Source organism: Siphateles boraxobius, unplaced genomic scaffold, assembly GCF_051911475.1.
Source record: "Siphateles boraxobius isolate OS27281-9 unplaced genomic scaffold, OSU_SipBor_1 22, whole genome shotgun sequence".
NCBI classification, from domain to species: domain Eukaryota; kingdom Metazoa; phylum Chordata; class Actinopteri; order Cypriniformes; family Leuciscidae; genus Siphateles; species Siphateles boraxobius.
Window position 1 is genome coordinate 29,638,333 of NW_027508833.1, and position 18,838 is coordinate 29,657,170.

General features: G+C 39.1%; 1 protein-coding gene across 2 annotated transcripts; it reads left to right on the forward strand.

Annotated features, from left to right (window-relative positions):
- The first annotated feature begins 494 nt into the window (after positions 1-494).
- Positions 495-18,812, forward strand: rlf (RLF zinc finger). Of its 2 annotated transcripts, XM_077239579.1 has the most exons (9): positions 495-737; positions 7,120-7,274; positions 7,447-7,528; positions 8,747-8,882; positions 9,187-9,389; positions 9,493-9,629; positions 13,415-13,556; positions 13,647-17,938; positions 18,097-18,812. In XM_077239579.1, the coding sequence occupies exons 1-9, from the start codon at positions 555-557 to the stop codon at positions 18,134-18,136; spliced, it is 5,370 nt and encodes a 1,789-aa protein (XP_077095694.1). In that variant the 5' UTR covers positions 495-554; the 3' UTR covers positions 18,137-18,812. The 2 variants fall into 2 exon arrangements, with proteins under 2 accessions (XP_077095694.1, XP_077095693.1); XM_077239578.1 differs by having other exon boundaries at positions 497-737; positions 13,647-18,812.
- Positions 18,813-18,838: the final 26 nt, after the last annotated feature.

The window sequence follows — 18,838 nt, forward strand, 5'->3', positions numbered from 1 at the left end:
TACGGTGCGTTTTTGTGTCCCATATCTTTTTTAAAAAACGGTAAATTCTATGTTTTTTTGTGAGACATATTAGATGTTTTATAAATATATATTTTATTAGAAATTAACTTACCATAGGTAGTTTAAAATGCATGTTTGTAACCCCGGTTAAAATTGTATTTTTGTCTGTCAAAAAAATGCTGCTCAGTAAAAAATAAAATTGTAAACCCTGTTACCCACGTCAGTGTAAGAAAATAATCAAACAAATATGTTTATTTAACATAAGGGGATATAAGATTATTATAATTAACAATAAACCATCATCTAGTCCAAAACATACTGAATTCTGGGTAAAATATGCTTGAAGAATCTCTAGTCCATTTCATGCCATTCAAGTAAATATAAAAACATATACATGTATCTGTATAAATCCACCTGTATTTGTTAAAAATATTTTTTTTTATGGCAGGGCGGTCAATGTATTGTGATCTTCGTCCTCCGTCCCACCTGGAGCAGGAGGCCCTTCACCGTCACATGACCGCTAGTGTGCGTACGCGCCGTGGCTGCCAGTGAACATGGCGGATGAAAACGCAGAAGCGGAGCTCGACTGGAGCGGCCGACACAGCCTGCTGCTCGACGAGGACACATTTTTCGCTATGGAGGGTCTGCAAGCCACCCTTCAGCAACTCGAAGCCGAACTTCGGCAGCAAGACGTTTCTGAAGAATCGTCCACGGAGTATTGCAACAACTTCTGCCAGGTACGCGCTGCCGAAAACGCTGCATGCATGCGAATTGTTTATATGCAACATTTCAGAGCTGTGGCGGCTGGCGTTAGCTAACCAGATGCGAGTTGTGGCTGCAACCGACCATGCGTGGATGTAATCTTAACGCGTGGGCCGCTTAGAGAGCCTAATTACAAGCGAATTGTGTTGGCATGCACGCCCAATGACCAGCAAAATAAGAGACGATGGAAGCTTTTAAGTTTCATTTTCTAATAGGCTGTATTTGTTAGTTTGTTAGTTAGCTAATACTCTGCATGGTGTGTTGGACGCTTCCCCCTGCCCCCCGTAGCCTATATGCGGATATAAGTTTGTGTTTACGATTGCGTATCTGTGGTCTGTAAAATCATGTATTAGAGATTTGATTCTAAGGGCCTGCTGAAACGGCATTTCCATGTTTTGTTTGAACAGGTACATCTTGTACTTGGGGGTACAGCACGTTAGTGGGGTGGGGCTCGGTTGTGTTTATCTTGTGGATGTTCTCGCCTCTACTAACTTTGATGTCCCCTGTCACGTGTCATTTCTAATCCACAGTGGGAGTGATTGAGTTCCTCGAGTCCAAACTCAGACCCCTTTTAAGAGACCAGCTCTCTTTGCATTCACACTGAGATCTATTTTTATGATTGGGTCTTAGTTCAGTTTTCGTTCACTGTTGTTTTTGGGAACCAGTCCTCTTGAATATTATTGTAAATTTAATGTTGATGACGATTGGTACTGTTTTTAATATAAGAGTACAATTAAGTAATTGCACTCTAGTACTACCTGTCAAAGTTTACAGCCAGGGAACAGTGTATGTAAGCATCTGTGTTTAGTGAAAGCATTTTATTGATTTTTTTTATTAAACACAATTTTTCTTTCGTGGCTTGAAATAAACAATTAATTCAACTATTTTGATTTGAAAGTACTATGTATATTTTGAGGCAAATTTCAGTCATGTTATATTGAAGATGCAGTAAGCGATTTCTGCGAAACGCTGTTGATATTTGAAATCAACACCCAATCAAACACAACCTTGCCTACATTCCTTTGCCTCCAAATTAATGGAACATGCTATGCTTCATGACTGGCACATCAGACTGTGATTCAGCAATTACAACAGAATATCTTGGTTCTGTAGAACATAGCAAAACCAATGTAACTCGCGTATCAAGCAAAAACAAAGCAACCTTTGCGTCCGTTTTTACCGTCTCTTCAGCTCTGGAAAGCTTTTTTTTCAGTATCAATGCAGGGCCTTAGTTCTTGCCTGATCGGAACCCTTCTTTTTCCAATTATATTCCTTTGACTTTTTCCTCTTTGGTAATATCTCTGCCATCTCTATTTACAGTCTTTCTCCTCCCCCATCATGAATGTATTCACCCCCTTTTGCTAATTGGCTACAAGAGTTGTGGTGTTCTGTCCTATCCCCTTTGTTTTTTCTCCTATTTACACAGGCCATGACTGTGTGCAAAAACAATTTCTTTTCAACACACACACAAAACAGACTTCTAGCAAATATTTACACAATAGTTTTTTTGGGGTGTTGATTTAAATGTATAGCTTTTCCCAAAAATAGCTTACTGCACCTTTATTCTTGTTAGTTCTACAAAAGAGATTGATCAAAATTCATTTATCAAGGCAGTCCAAATAATTATTTCAAAAGATACGGTAAAGACTTTCACATTGTTAAAAAAAAGATTTCTATTTCAAAAATATATACATAAAAAAATCTTGAGAAAATGTATCATGTTTTCCACAGTTTTACGAAGTGCAATTGTTTTCAACTGTGATAAGTTTCTTGAGGACCAAATCAGCATATTAGAATGATTTCTGAAGGATTATGTGACGCTGAAGATATGGCTGCATTGGCCAACTTTGCCCACCACAGGAAAAAAAAATAGATTTAATATATTTTAAAATAGAAAAAAGGATTTTTATTGTAATATATCATAATATTATTGTTTTATGTACTATCACATATAGCCCTGGTGAGCCTAAAATAGACTAACTAAAAAAAAATCAGAAAAATAAAAATCTCCACCTTGTGTCATCATTAAAGTTGTACTGTAACAGCAGAATGATTCAGGTCAGGATTATGCAAATGTCAACATAAAAGAACTCCGATTGCATTGTATTGCAATACATGCTATTAACAAGCCATAATCGCAACACCAACCAAGTTTGGTTATGTTTAAAAGGGTTTTGTGAAAGTTTGGAACATTCACACATATATCAATATGCCATGCAAACTTCATTCATTGACATATAAAATCTAGAAACCAATTTAAGCTTTTTCAGTAATGCAAAATTTGTGGTTTCAGGGGCCTCTTTTTAGTTTGAAACAAGTTTACCTTAATAAAAATATTTTGCGGTACGGCTAAGGTGAAATGATTACGCATTGATTAACGTCATGATTCATGGTTAAAGATTAAAAATTGTTATTTATGACAGCACATGTCAATCATGCAAAGACTTTTGTGTGTGTGTGTCTCTATAACACCATAATGCTAAATTTTCAGTGTTGGTGCTGAATGTGTAATTTAGTCATAACAAGCACATTAAAAGTATCCCATTGGGAACCCAGAGGCCCCATTTAGGAGACTACATTTGAATCTTAGCTCTGCCTCTTTTCCTCAGTTTCACTGTTGCTGTGGCAACCACTCCAGCAGGACTTGGTCCTGACTTCTGACAGATGTCACTTGCCACACATACTACCTGTCTGCTAGGGCATACTACTTATCGATACGAGTATCGATATAGCTGCCTCTCTATCGATTCCGCAGCCTGTGCTCAGCAGTGTACCTGACTTAACTTGAATACAAGAACAGTGTTTAAAACAAAGTGGAAATGTGCTGAAATTAGCCTAATGAATATAATATAATATATAGGCTAGCACAAGGTTTAATCTGGCCCTCAGAGGAACATAACTAATCGCTCAATCAGAGCTTCAAACTTGTTCAATACGGAAATATCTGCTAACTAAGGCTACGTTCACACTGCAGGCTGAAACGACCCAATTCCGATTTGCCCCTATGCGACCTGTATCTGATCTTTTCATGACAGTCTGAACGACACATCCGATCTTTTCAAATGCAACCCAGGCCACTTGGGTATGTGGTCCAAATCCGATATGTATCCGATCTTTTGAAATGCGACTTCAAACTGAAAGGCCAGGTCACATGTATCCGACCCGCACGTCATTGATATGCGACAAACGTCATAATTCTACATTGAAGTAGGTGGGAATGAGAAGATAAACAACAACTATGGCGGACGATGCTGAGACCAGTCAATGGAAGGGAAGCGAGGTTTCTGATTTAATTAATATTTGGGTGGACAGCTCTATTCAGGCCATGTTTAGCTACTTCCGCAAACAACAAGTGACGTCGTTGACCGTTGAGTACTCTTCTGCGCATGCGGGTCACTTCTGGGTCATTTCACATTCACACAGGAGATCACAAATGTGAACGGCCTTGCAAAAAATCTGATTTTTAAAAAAAAAATCGGAATTGAGCATTAAGCCCCTGCAGTGTGAACGAGGCCTAAGTGTTTTACTTTTCCTCAACCTGACAAGCATGTGCACACGATCTCTTCACTGTGGATAAAATCGCTGGCTTTCTGGAAACACCGGAAAGTTTACAGTTTAGTGATCTCCAGTTCGATATTCTATTCACAGAAGAGTGTAATTCATTAATACAACCACTTCTGTCCTAATTTCTTCAAAGGCCAGTGTCTATGGCTGGGTAAATGTATGGGTTTTTTCAGATCTTTTGATCTAATGGACAAAATAAGCTCACACAATTTACATATGAACACGCCCGGAGAAGACGGCAAAACATATGCAGCTGCAAGACCACGCCGAACGCTGTGAGTGTACGATAGAAATGGGGAATGGTGTGAGAACATTGTGCTTGGTATGTTTTCATCTTCAAACCAAACTTTGGTCTTAATGCCAACAAAGTTTAAATCCCGTCTGGCTAGCATGCTTCCCGTAATGTTTACGCATTAAATCAGAAGGCTGAGTTGGCGGTCTTTTGTGGCTGTTCAAACACATTCAATCACATGGCATCTACACTAAAGCAATTTGATCGAGTTACCTCTGGAAGTGGTCTAAAGTGGACAAGCTCTAATATTTTAGAACAGTGCCCTTGTTAGTTTGAACTCAATAAGGGTCAATTTTATAGTCTTCTGAAACTACCAAATGCTATTGTCATGCTATACTGTGTGCTTACTATTTAGGCTGTTTTGACATTAGCAGAACAATGATCTAACCACTAGGATTTTTTTCTTCACTCAAGTTATAGTCAAGTTACAGCTGCTCTGGGGTGGCGCTTGTTAACAGAGCTATACCCAGTTACCCAGAGGGAAACTCTCCTAATCTTAGTCGTAGAGGTTAAATATGGCATTTCCTATCTTGTTATCTATAATAAGATATCAGCTGGGATTTAACATCCTTGAGACTTGATGTTTGAGAAAGGAGAGTTTGAATGTGTACATCAGGAACGAGGGGGTTATCTGAAGTTGCTCTGTGCTCTGTGCTCCATCCCTAAGGTCCAATCAGAGCTTCCCAGCACAGATGGAGTGCTGTGGAAGTGTTGTATCTTGGGTTTCTCCTCACATCCTCCCTTGTGTGGACCCGTAGGTTTGTGGTATAGACAGTGTGCTAACATGTTAGAGCCAGGCTCTCAAAAGACCCTTGTCAACACTCTGCAGAAGTCAGGCCTCATCCACCTTTGTCTTGTTTTTTGAGCATAATATTCTACCATTCAAAGGTTTGTGGTTGGTAATTTTTTTTAACAATATATTTTTTATACCGGATAGTTTACCAAAAAATGAAAATTAGCAGATGATTTACTCACCCTGACGCCATCCTAGGTGTATATGACATTCTTCTTTCAGACGAATACAATTGGAGTTATATTAAAAAATGTCCTGGTTCTTCCAAGTTTTATAATGGGAGTGAATGGCTGTATGTCTTTGGAAGTCCATCAAATGGCATCCATTTATGATTGAAGTGCTCCATCTGTCAGAAGCTAGTTATTTTAGACGATAAAGTTTTAAATGTGGATATTTGTCATATGTCATATACACCTAGGATGACTTCAGGGTGAGTAAATCATGGGCTAATTTTCATTTTTGGGTGAACTATCCCTTTAAGTCTGTTTGGTGAGCATAAGTCTATTATGCTCACCAAGGCTGCATTTATTTATCATGATGACACATGGTGGAGATTCTGTGAATATGAAAGAACAAGGACTAGTACCATCCACAAGCAGGTTATGCACCAGACCTGGGTTTATGGACAAGCATGCAGATAACCTCAACTTTTGGTTTCAAAAACTGAGGTTACTTTCAGGGTATGAAGTAGACGTAGCAACTTCTCTGAACAGAACCTACTCCTGAACAGGTTCTGTTCCAAGGTTAGTTTACTTCAGAGCATGCATGCTTATTGATGAGGCTTCACTGGGCAGGGCAGATTTCACACAATATAGTTGTTTTTAAATTATAAATCACTTTTTTTTTACATCAATTTTTATTATTTCTCTAATCTATTTAATTCTCATCTCACATGATCGGCATTCCAGGTTTTTTGTATTATGTATTTCTATAATAGGCTACAACTACATATGAGTCTAATGTGGAAGCAAAATTGTTTAAGGAAAAAAACATCTTTTAGTTCAATCAGTCTTTTGTTTTTAATTTATACATGTAGCATAAAAAATGTTCACAGTAATAATTAAAAAAACAAAATATTGGACAACCAACCACCCAGTTGTTGGCGATTTAGACTAATTTAATGTATATCGCCTTAAAATAATGCTTCTGTTTCTATGCTGACTTGTGGATTTGACCCTCTGTTAAGAATGTCTTTGTGTGTTCACGTGAACATACTGAGTTGACTGATCTTACTCCTAGATGTGTTTTTGGAATAACCATGAGTGGAACAGGTTTAAAAAAAGCATTTCTTTTTATTATTATCAATGTTGAAAACAGTTGTGCTGCTTGATATTTTTGTGGAAACTGCATTTTCCAGGTTCTTTGATGAATAGAAACTAATTTCAAAGAAAAGAAATGGAAATCTTTTGTAACATTATAAATGTCTTAACTGTCATATCTAATACTATCAATTTAATGCGTCCTTGCTGAATGAAAGTATTAATTTATTTAAAGAAAACACCCGTACTGATCCCAAACATTTGAACGTTAGTGTACATATGCATAGAAATTTAGATGTAAAGTTAGGTTACACTTTAACAGACTTTTATTGTTTGTGTGTTTTAATATCTGTTGACCTCTGAAGAGCAGTAAATTGGACTTGACTTGAGTGTGGTGTTAAAATGGCTTGATTATTTTTATGATCTTGTTTATTTGGTTATTCTTGTAGGCTCTAATGCATTACGCTGGGAGCAGGAATTCAGTGGAACACGGATTGCCTCTATTGGAAGTTTACTGTCTGTCAATCAACTGTTTTGCTGCTGCCAGGCCACATCTCACAGGCGACTCCCCCAATGTTGCCCTTGTGCTCAAAAGACTTGCATTGTAAGTGCTATTTTTAGGATACTTTTTTTTTTTTTTTTTTTACAAACATTCAGAAACACAATTTAAATTCTGTCCAGTTTTCTGCTGGCTCACTTGTTCTGAAAAAAAAAAACAGTATACATTTTGAAACTATGTTGACAGAATTCTGTCCAAATGTTGTGATCATCTGCAGGAGTTGCCTTGAATTGTTGTTGTCTGTGCCTCAAAATGAAATACCTTTGGAAGCCTGGCTGCAGTTCCATGGTTCAGTTCAGGTAAGATATAATGATGAATTTGTTGTCCAAGATAGATCAAAAGTTTAATTCTGACTGAATAGAAGTGGCAAAATTAAAATTGTATGGATCCTTATAGATCACTTTAAAACGCCTTTAATTCTTTATGTAGTAGGGGTGTAACTGTACATGTATACATCCCGAACAGTATGGTCCGGACGTCACGGTTCGGTGCATGCAGTCGCACGACGAATACATTCAGTCACACGTGATCCAAATTCCAATAGTTTACATCTCTCAGAGATAAAACAGAATAATATCTCACGTAGCATTACATTTACCTCAGGCATTTAGTTGACAGCAGGTTAGTTCGCTAGAGAAACTCTAGAGAGAAGCATATGCACTATATTAGCCTATTCATTATATTTACTTAACCTGTTAGTAATGTCTTGATTATTTAATGTATGTTTAAATAAATTTGTCATGAAAACAAGTTATGACAGCCACTGTGTAAATTTTTATATTTCAAAAATTAATTTAAGTAGATAATTTAGGTTTAGTAGTTAATGCAAAACTTTCCTTATGTTTAATAATTTGAGCTCTGTAGTTAATTGTAACCTTTAATATTATAGTATTGTGTAATAAAGGGCTCCCAATATAGTTTACAGCATTAGCTAAGATAGATTTTTTTACCTTAAGAAAATTAATTATAATAGAATTTATTTAAATATACACATTTGTTAAAGATGCAATTTTATGTTTAGTTTTCTCCCCCTGTTTCCGAACCGTCATGTCCGTGTACCGTTACACCCCTATAGTAGCATATTTATGTATTTGCATGCATCATGATGCACACAAAATTATGTACAAAATCTCACTCTACTTGTACATTATTATTTGTTCTTAATATATTTAAATGCATTTATTTTAATGTATTTATAATTTAATATCGAAGCGGCCTGCCATCTATGGTTTGACTTTAATAAAGTTCCGCCAAATGTTGCCACCCCCCAATTAAAGACCCCTTTCGCAGACAGTCTGCACTGTTGTTCAATGAACTAAGACTGGCTTGTACTGAACAGAAATCAGTACATACATTTTCCAGTGGGAATCTGTATAGCAATTACAGTCACGCTGGACAATACAGAAAAAATACAGTGACATTTTATCTAACATTAAGCGTCTGTTTTCTGGACACTATTTGCAGGCAGATGCTATAGACTTTATATGTTTTTCAAGGTGTGGTTGTACTCTTCACAGGCGGCCCATGAGGCCATGCTGCAGTATGGCAGTACAGATTTGCATGCCCTTCTGAACATCACAGGTGAAGGTGGGGCTTGGAATAATCCTGTCATGGTCTCACTTCTTACCGGTCAGCCCACAGACCCAGATGAGGGTGAATAACACTATATTATTGCAATTTTGTTGTTTATGCCCACAATAAGGGTTAGCTATCTCAACATGTAATTTCTTTTTCTTTGATTGAATGTTTTGTTTTTGGTTTATTCAGCAATGTGGACAGGCTGACATTTTATTACACAAAATGTCTTTAGTAAGAACTTGAAAAAAATCTGAAGTTTAACCAGTTTAAGGGATTTTTATAAAGTATGTGATGTCTAAGTTCAGACCTTACAACAATGTTAATATCTGTATTAAAACAATGTCAGCTGTTTACTTACCATTGCCTTCCTCTGGAACAGTGAATGCCTATCTTGCTTTGGAGGGAGAAGGTTTTATGGAAATGCGGATCAAACATTTGGAGAAAGTAGGGGAGGTAGAGAAAGCACTGATCCTCAACAAAGCCTGCGCTAACTGTAGCCTCCTGCCTAGTCAGTCTACTTTTCGCCAAAACTTTGTCACCCAACTGTGCCAGATGCTGCCTGGTGAGGAAGCTATTTTAGAGGTAAAGTATACAGTTTTACTTAATGATTGTGTCTGATATGGTTGAACTTCATGTGTTTGTTAATAAAATAAATTATATTACCATCTCTCCCTTTGTCTATAAGATTTCTAGAATAGATGCAAAAGATGTCCTGGACATTATTTGCAACATGGATTCTGAGGGGGATGAGAGCACAGCCTTCATCCTGTGCACCACATATTTTACACAGCAGCTACAGCAAGACAGCTTGTACTGTTCCTGGTAAGGACCTTTTATAACCAAAACGCACTGAACTGTCTTTGAATGTATATTTAACTAAGGGTGAATTCACACCTGACTTGTTTGGTTTGATTGAATCGAACTCAAGTTCGTTTCCCCCCCTTGGTGCAGATCTTTTGGGCAGGTGTGAATACAGCAATCGCACTCGGGTGTGGTTCAAATAACCGTACCGAGAACCAGCTGAAGATGTGGTCTCGGTCCGGTTCCAAGCGAACTCTGGTACGGTTCGATTAAGGTGTGAACATGACCCGACCCAATTGTAAAAAGCATTGCGCGTTTTTTGACAGGGACAGATTTTTAGTATGTAATTTGGGGTGATGTAATCCCTATAACATTAACATTAGGAGTGCAACGGATCGCAGTTGATCGCGACTCGCGCGTTCTTGCCAAAATTGCGACTCGCGCGTTCTTGTGACCACAGCCGCATGCACCCAGAGCGCACAGACAGACAGACAGACAGGCAGACAGACAGAGAGAGAGAGAGAGAGAGAATTAAAAATATTTTGATCTTTATTACCTTAAGTAATTCTGTCAAGAGCAGTGAGTGACTCGTTTTTTGTTGTTTGATTAACATTAACAGCATAAACAACAGCATGTTTATTAGGCTGCTGTCACTTTAAGACTTAATGCACGGATCCAATATATAGTATTGGGTTTGAGTCCGCCTTAGACCCAATTGGTTAAAGACTCATACTTGACTGAGTCAGACTACATATTTCGAGTCCAAAACGCGCAAGTCTGAGTAAAAATGCACTCCAATGGCCTGTTGCACAAAGCCGGTTTTAGTTTCTACCCAGGTAAGTTCAAGATTAGTTTGTGCAAACTCTGGTTTTGCGGGCTCAAGTAGGTGGATTGGTTTTTAGCTGGTTTCGTTGCTATAGCAACTTGCTAACCTGCTCCGGTGTTCTGGGTTAGAGTTCGCGAACCAAGGCAAAATTGTCATGCCCTCACTCGCTAACTTCCCTCCATCTCGTTCTCTCAGATGTACGTCATTGCTTACATTGCATGAGTGCCCACTACTAGCAGAACCTTTGCAATAGGCTGAATTGAAATGTGCTTCCCTTACGAAATTGTTTAATGCAGCATTTTATATGTATAAAGGTATATGAGTTGTTTAAATAAAAAAAAAATATTATATCATAGAGTTGTTTGTAATGGGGTAAATTAAACGCAATATGCGTTGGCGTCACAATCGTGTTGCATTGTGGTATATGGAGCTGCCTGAAGTGTACATATGAAGTAGACTCGCTGCCTCGGTCAAAATCGAGGGAGTGAGGGTCTGTCCATATAAACTTCCCTTATCCACTTCATGAAGTGGAACGCACTTCAAAATGGTGGCAGGGAAGTTTGTTCTTCTCAAGTGCTTGTCTGAAAGTGGACTGAAACACTCTACCAATCAGCTGTAAATAAAGATTAAATAAAGCCCTGTATCTCTCACTCCAAATTAAAGTTTATAGTGAAAACATTTTAGGTAAAATTGCACATCTTTTGCTACTAATTATTTATTATATTTATATTATATGAATAATACTTATGTATATTCATACAATAAATTCATATAATTATATTAATTGACAATATTAAACTTTGCTTTTAAATTAAAATAAATATATAATACATGCTTTAATATATAAGGCTTTAAAACAGATTAGCTTACATGTATTCTTTTGAGCTCCTTGTGAAACTATAAATTATTAGGCCCATTTGTTTGATTCAGATGCATTGATATAGTCAGATTTTTTTCTTTCCACTGCCTTCACAAACTTTCCCTGTAGCAGCAGTGTTTATCCCTGCCGTGTAAATGCATTTAATTTCATGATATTTCTTTCAAAATGATTTCTTAATCTTCAACAGAATTGAATTGCGCGGCTCTCTCGTGAGAAGTGAATCAAAGTGATGCTCTCCAACTTCTGTATGATTGGCTGTGTGCTGTGCATGACACACTTTCAAGTGGACGTGCTTTCAGAGTTAATCGCAAACTCTGGATTATATCTGAGTTGACAACGTTTATACAGGGCGTTGTAGGGCCTGTTGAACCTGATCTAAACCAGGTTGGATTTAAATGGATTTGTCAACTCTAAACCTACTCTGAAACTCAGTTTGTTCAATTAGCTTCATGCAACAGGCCTCAGGTCCGTGCAAAGTTGTACTCAAGTCCAGACTCTTGTCCAAGTTAGAGTACCTCAACTCTCCCAATATACTGATACACGTCCAATTTCCTTTTAACTGTTAAAGGGGTTTACAGTCAAAGACCCAGAACCAGATATGAAGAACGAAGACCCGGAGACAGAATTATAAAAAATGAAAGAAAAGTTTTACTGAAGATAGTTTGCAGTTTCATCAGCAGAAGTCAGCTTCAAGACTCACTCAGGAGTTCGTAGGCCGCCCCGCTTACAGTTACAAAGATCACAGCAGTTATACCATTTCCAAGGTCTAAGCTACGTCATTGCTTACAGGATGAATGATTCTCATTGGCTATGAAATAAACACAGTAATTTTCCACACATATACAGATAGACTGAAGCATATCTCCATCGATTATGCAGCTGAAGTTAGGCACGTCATGACCTTCCAGGTCTCAGATTTGGGTTGCTGGGCGCCAGCATGTCCAGAATAACAACTCAGTCAATCTCCAATAATGCCAGTGGTTCCTTAACCTGTAACCAAGAAGACTAACACACACACCGACACACAGCTTTTCCAAGGTTGGATTTGGCCAGGCTCTCGCTATAAACAGGAGAGTCCTCTCAAAACATCAAGATAATGCGTTCTTTCCCTCAAAGATAGCTAAACTTTAGTCTAACTGGAAAGTAAGGTTTTAACAAAGAAATGGTCCCTTAAACTATTGGCTTCAATGACCCCTATATTTTTTAACACGTTGAAGACCTTTCTCAAACACAAAACAAGTCCCTATTTCATTTCTGGTAGCGGAGTTAAATAAGCAAGAACTGTTACTGCATTCAGATATCAAATACAGACATTAAAGAATACATGAAAAGAACATTTCAGTAATCACACTGGTAACTTTTATAACAAAGTAAAATGTCTAGAGAAGTCATTCAACTCATTTGATATTTAGAAGGAAAAATATTGATTAATACCTCAATTATAATCAATCATTACATATACATTGAAGCAGCAGTGGATTCCGATCCACCCCCTTCAACGTTCACAGACAAAACCGTGTGTTCACGTGAATACTTTCCATGGTGGGCTTTTTGTCATTTTTATGTGTGTATTTGCACAATAAGAACGAAAGACAACTGAATTTGGAATCGCATGCTGTGGCAGCTTTCAGCCACTTCAGGTGCACTTCATGCACTTTGAGTATATGTCAGACAGAGCGAAAACCAATTGAGTTCTTTTTTGCAGTTTATTGCGCTTAATTCATTTGAAAATCAAGCACATCCTGATTTTTCATTCATGCATGTTTCTTTATTTCTCTAAAGTGTCAATATCTTAAAGCAGCTCATGTAAGAGAACAAAAAGTTTGAAATGCACATTGTGTTTGTAGGGTGTGGAAGCATAGAGCTCAACACAGGAATACAGCTCTAATTATAACAGTCGTTCTTAAAGTGTCTTTGCTAAAAAAAAGAGTAATTATACCATTTTTACTGCAGGGTATAGCAATACATTTTTAGTGCTGGTATATCGTCCAACACTAGGGTGCACAGGTGAATTATGGAGTGAAGGCCATGAATGGGTGTATTTGTTTTGCTCCGATATCTTCTATAATTAAGCTTTTTTTTTTATATGCTGTCTGTCAGGGAGTTAACCCTTCTTTGGAGCAAACTGCAGAGAAGAATTGATGTGTCCCTTGAATCATTTATTGAACGGTGTCTCCAGTTTGCAGCCATTGCCAGGACTATCTACCATCTCCTATTCCTCATTCGTGTAATTCAGACAGAGGTAAATAGACCTGTTTCCTCCCTCATTATTTGGTTATCCCTTTAATGTACACTAAGCTGTTTCTGAAATTTTGTCTATTGTATTTTTCAGGCAATGCAGCTTGGTCTTGCAGTGTCAGTTGACCTGTGCGTGAAGGCTCTTCGGCTTCCAAAGCAAGATGACGTAGATGCAAAAACAATGGTCTGCAAAGCTGTTGTCTGTCTCCTCCCTGATGATCTGGAGGTGATAAGGGCTTGTCAGCTTACTGAATTCCTCTTAAGTCCTGCTCAGGAAGCCTTTGATGTCCTTGAGGAGCTCTACACACGTCCTGATCAAAAATATGATGAGGAGAATGCCATCATTCCAAATTCTCTGCGTTGCGAGCTTTTACTTTCTCTGAAAGCACATTGGCCATTTGACCCTGAATTTTGGGACTGGAAGACATTGAAACGCTACTGTGTTCAATTACTGGGACTGGAACCTGAGGAAGAAGTAGAGGATGAAGCAGCACCCGAGGAGTTGTGTAATCTTGGAGCAGTTTTGAATGAAGAGGTTGGGAAGGAGGGAGAAAATGAATGTAAGGTTAATGTATTTAGCACCACTGAGCAAGAGCAGACAATGGAAAAAACGGAAATGGTAAAGGGACAAAAAGTCTCAAAGAAAAAAGACTTACAAGACGTCTCTAAGAGATCCGACATGCATCAGAAGGAAAAATTTATCTGCAAGATGTGCCAAAAAAAAGTGGTGGAGACGCGAATCTGTCACCATGCCAGAAAACACATGGAAAATGACGTTTGGACATGCCCTGTGTGTCTACAAAAGTTTAAAAGTAAAAAGGAGTTTGCGCCCCACTCCAAAAAACACATTCAGATTCCTGCAAAGGGTCACTGGAAAAAGAAAAAAGTGAAGAAGAAGGTGGACCTGCAACATTATTTCAAGGAGGATAGTTTGGATGAGCTAGAGCCTGGTCAAATTCCTTTAGACCCTTCCCTTGCCATGTACTATCAGTCCACCCATGACCCTGTTGTATTAGAACATATATTAGAGCAAGCTGCCAGTGTGCCTGATAAGCAAGTAGACAATGACTATATTACATTTGACTACATCAACGCATACTTTAAGTTACAGGATCGAGATGTTTACCATTGTCCAGCCACTAACTGCTCAAGGAATTTTAAACTTTTTAAGTACTTGGGTGTACACATAAAAAATGAGCATGATGGTGAAGACCTCAATTTGAAACATTATCTGGAGATGAAAGACCGCCGGGAGAAGTGCACTTTCTGCCGGAAGACCTTCATGACTGCCTATCACCATCGCCAGCACCGGTGGGTCCATTATGGAGATCATCCTTACATATGTGTAGTCACAGGATGCGGTGCCCGTTTTGACACCACCAATGAACTTATAGCACATAAGCATAGTCATGGGTTCCGTTTGTCGTACGGCTGTGAGTTGAAAGGCTGCAGTTTCTCTTATTGTGACCTAGGGCAGCTCTACCACCATGAGGCACAGCACTTCCGCGATGCAGCTTACACTTGCACCAGCGCAGGTTGCAAGAACTTTTTCTACTCTCGCAGAGAATTTCTACAGCACTTGGCCACTCATGACATCACTTTCACAGAGAAAGACTTTGAGACACAGAGAAAAATGAGAAGGAAACTCTTGCTCCCAGTTGTAGGAAGTGACTTGGGTTCTGGGTCAAAGGCAGAAGTTGAGAATGGTGTCCAAAAGGTTGGTTCAAGTTCTTCACAGCTCTTGGAGAACAGTGAATCTAAGGTCTCGTTGACGTGCGTTGCTGTCTGCTTTGATGGGAGAAAGTTTACATGTGGCTTAAAAAAGTGTAAAAGGACTTTCACTACTGCAAGAGAACTCCAGAAGCATTTAAAAATTGCTCATCCAGGTGAGTTTAACGAGGAGGATCCATTATGCAAGAAAAAAGTACAGGAACAGCATTCAAAGACTCAAGCCAATGAATTGCATCAAGGTGGCCAGGATAAGACTCTAAAAAGGTCATCTACAGAGGAATCCAATCACAAAAAAGATATCTCGCCTGCTCCCGAGTCTGTTGATTGTGATGCAACCCTTTTAAATGTGGAACTCTGTGCAGCATTAACCGAAATCATGCTTGGATTGAGTCAACTAAGCCTTAATTCTCCCAGCACTAGATATGCTATGCGTAATTCACAGAGCCCTTGCACACCTAGCTTGAATGCAAGGTCACCTGCCAAAGCAGCAAACAACAAAAAAGAGGTGAGATCTCATGTAGTGAGTAGTGATTCAAAGAGGCTGTCAAGCAAGTCAGAATTGCCACAAACACATGACCACATTAAAGACTCTGAGAAGGAGCAACTGCAAAGCGAGCCCTCAATCAAGCCTTACACCTGCGAAGCCAAAAGCTGCCACTACCAGAGCGTTACCTGTTGTGGTTTAATGCAGCACTACATTAAGGTTCATGGATACTCTGAGGAGAAAGTGCAACAGATGGAGGTGTTTCAATCTGAAACATTTGAGCCTCTCAAAACACCTGATAGTAGTAAAAATTCTGTTTTGGGGAACAATCAACCACAAAGCGAGTTCCTTGTGCAGGCCACAACCAAACCTTACACCTGCGAAGCTAAGAGTTGCCACTACCAAAGTGTTACTAGTCGTGCTTTAATGCACCACTACATTAAGATTCATGGTTACTCTGAGGAAAAGGTGAAAGAGATGGAGGTGTTTCATCCTCAAATATTCAAGCCTTTCAAGTGCCATCTCTGCTCCAAGAGCTACAGAAACAAAAAAGAATTGATGATTCACTATATACAGATGCATCGCATAAATAAAGCTGTTGTTGAACAGATGAGCTGCACTTTTAAAAGGAGACTTGTTGATAAAGCACCTGTTTTGACATCTAAAATGAGGAACCGGAAGAAGTCACAATCTTTGAAGATGGATGACATTAAAACCAAAATACGGGACAAACACCTTTGGCAACAGAGATGCCAAAAAAAAGATTATCAGTTGTGGAAAAGAAAACTTGATAGAAAAAATGGACAAGTTAAAGCTGAAGAGAAAAAGCAAGTCCCTTCTGAAACTAATGCTGTTGTAAATCACGAAGCAGTTGATGTTAGGGGAAGCCGCCGCTTGGTAGCAAAAGGGAATCTGAGCCACATCCTCACTAAATACAATAAACCCTTTCATTGTGTGCACAAAAACTGCAATGCTGCCTTCGGTAATCAGAATGCCCTTGTTGGCCACCTTCAGTTAGTGCATCACTATAACCGCTCACAGTTGTGCTTCCCATGTGAACACAAAGGATGTGATAAGCAATTTAACAACTTGTCTAGTCTTACTAAACACTACCGTAAAGAGCACAACTTTAACAGAAAGAAAATTACTTCAAAAGTGTCCTGCAAATCTAAGAACATGCCAAAAAGACAGATGGCCTCATCAGAGGAGCCCATACCAAGGTTCAAGTGTACCTATGCTAACTGCAATGAGTCCTACCATCTCAAAAGTAGCCTCTTGCGTCACACAAGTCAGTTTCACCAGAACCAGACTCCACTGAATCCAGCTGCTACTTCTGTTAACAGCAAGTTCAAAGTGAACTATAAAAAGCATGTGTTCTATAGGCACTGTGATCCATCTGATTCCCTTGTCGTGCGTCTCCAGAGTACACCTAAAAAAGATGAGTCAAATAGTGGATGCCAAACGAAGTTGATCATCTCACCTTCTTCACAGTCATCGAAAGGTTCCCAAAAGCTGCCTCTCAAGCAACCTTTGAGATGCGCCATCGAGGATCAAGAAATTACTCCGTCTGAGGAGAACTTTGAGTCCATTGAAGAAAATGCAGAGGAGATGCTGGACAACGTACCTAAGACACCAACAATCAAACAAAAAAAAGGATTTGACCAGATTGTCTTCCGAACACATGAGGAGGCTTTGCAGATGTGCCAAGACCGCTGCATGTCTGTGGCCTTCCCTTGCATGTTACAGAACTGTGACTCTGTAGTAACTAGAATGAGTAGTTTGAGTCGACATTATACTGCGGTTCACAAACTTACACGCAAAGAGTTGACTGACAATAAGGACAAATTATGCTTCACTGCAGAAAAGTTAGAAGAGATTATACAAAAGAAATCTGCTGTGTCTGCTATACCTGATTTAACAAGGATTCCAAATGGCGTCCTCAAGATGGAGTATCAGTCTGAGCCGGCGACCCCAGGTGGCCAGTCACTGCCAATGAGCCTCCATTCAATCAAAAACGAATCAAAGGGACATGAAGTAATTGAGTTTTCAGGGGAGCCACACCTTGACACAAGTTTGCTTATTGCAGCTGAAGATTTGCTCTATGGCTCCCCAAAGTCAAACGAGCACCCTGAAGAGCCTGTTTCTGAGGAGAGTCCAAGCAACAAAGACAGGTCAGACTCTGAGTTAACAGCACCTCCCCTTATTCGACCTCCACCACTTGACCTCTCACCACCCTCTACCCTCAGAATTGCTGTTGATGAAAGTTCATTTGAACCCTCTGATAAAGACAGTAAATCTATTAACATTCCTTCTACTGTTTCCATATCAGTTCCCACCCCAACTCGGCAGCCCCTCAGACGGAGGAATGAACTCTCTGAACCACCACCGCCAGTCCCTCTTTCACCAATCCCAAAGGATCCTGTAGCGCACAGTCTAGCAACTTACAAACCGATGGGTTTTGAGTCGTCATTCTTGAATTTCATTAAAGAGAAGGAGGAGATCAAATATGAAAAGCCGTGGGCTGCAGTAGTTACTAATCCTTGTCTCAGGCCTGATCCACCTCGCCGCAGAGATTGTTTCAGACGGAACTGCTCGGTCAAAGAAAACACTCAGAGAGGAGCCCCCATCTCTCGAAGCCGCAAGTTTCGGTCGTCCCCTCTGAGGCACTTGATCTCTAAAGGAGAGTGTACCTCTATCCAGAATCTCCGTCTGATTTTGGAGAGGGCTTTAGCGGGCTGTGGTGACCAAGCTATAAAACAGCTTCAGTTCTTGAAGCCCGTGGTGGTTCTAGAGAGGCCAAAGTCCTTTGCCTCCATTCTCGATCTCTTACCCTCTGAAACTAAAGCATAAGCTTTTGCTGGGCAAAAAGGCAGTTAAAACTCTTGTCCACCTTTTTTTATTTGAGAGACTTTCATAGTATTTTTTATATCATTGATACAATTTTGGTTCTTTGTTGCCAGAATTAGGTACCTTGATTGTTAAGTTGTGAATGTTTATATCTGTAAATAAGGTCAAATAAAAAAGAGAAACAAAAGATTTCAAAAATACATATTCTATTACTTGTGTTGTAT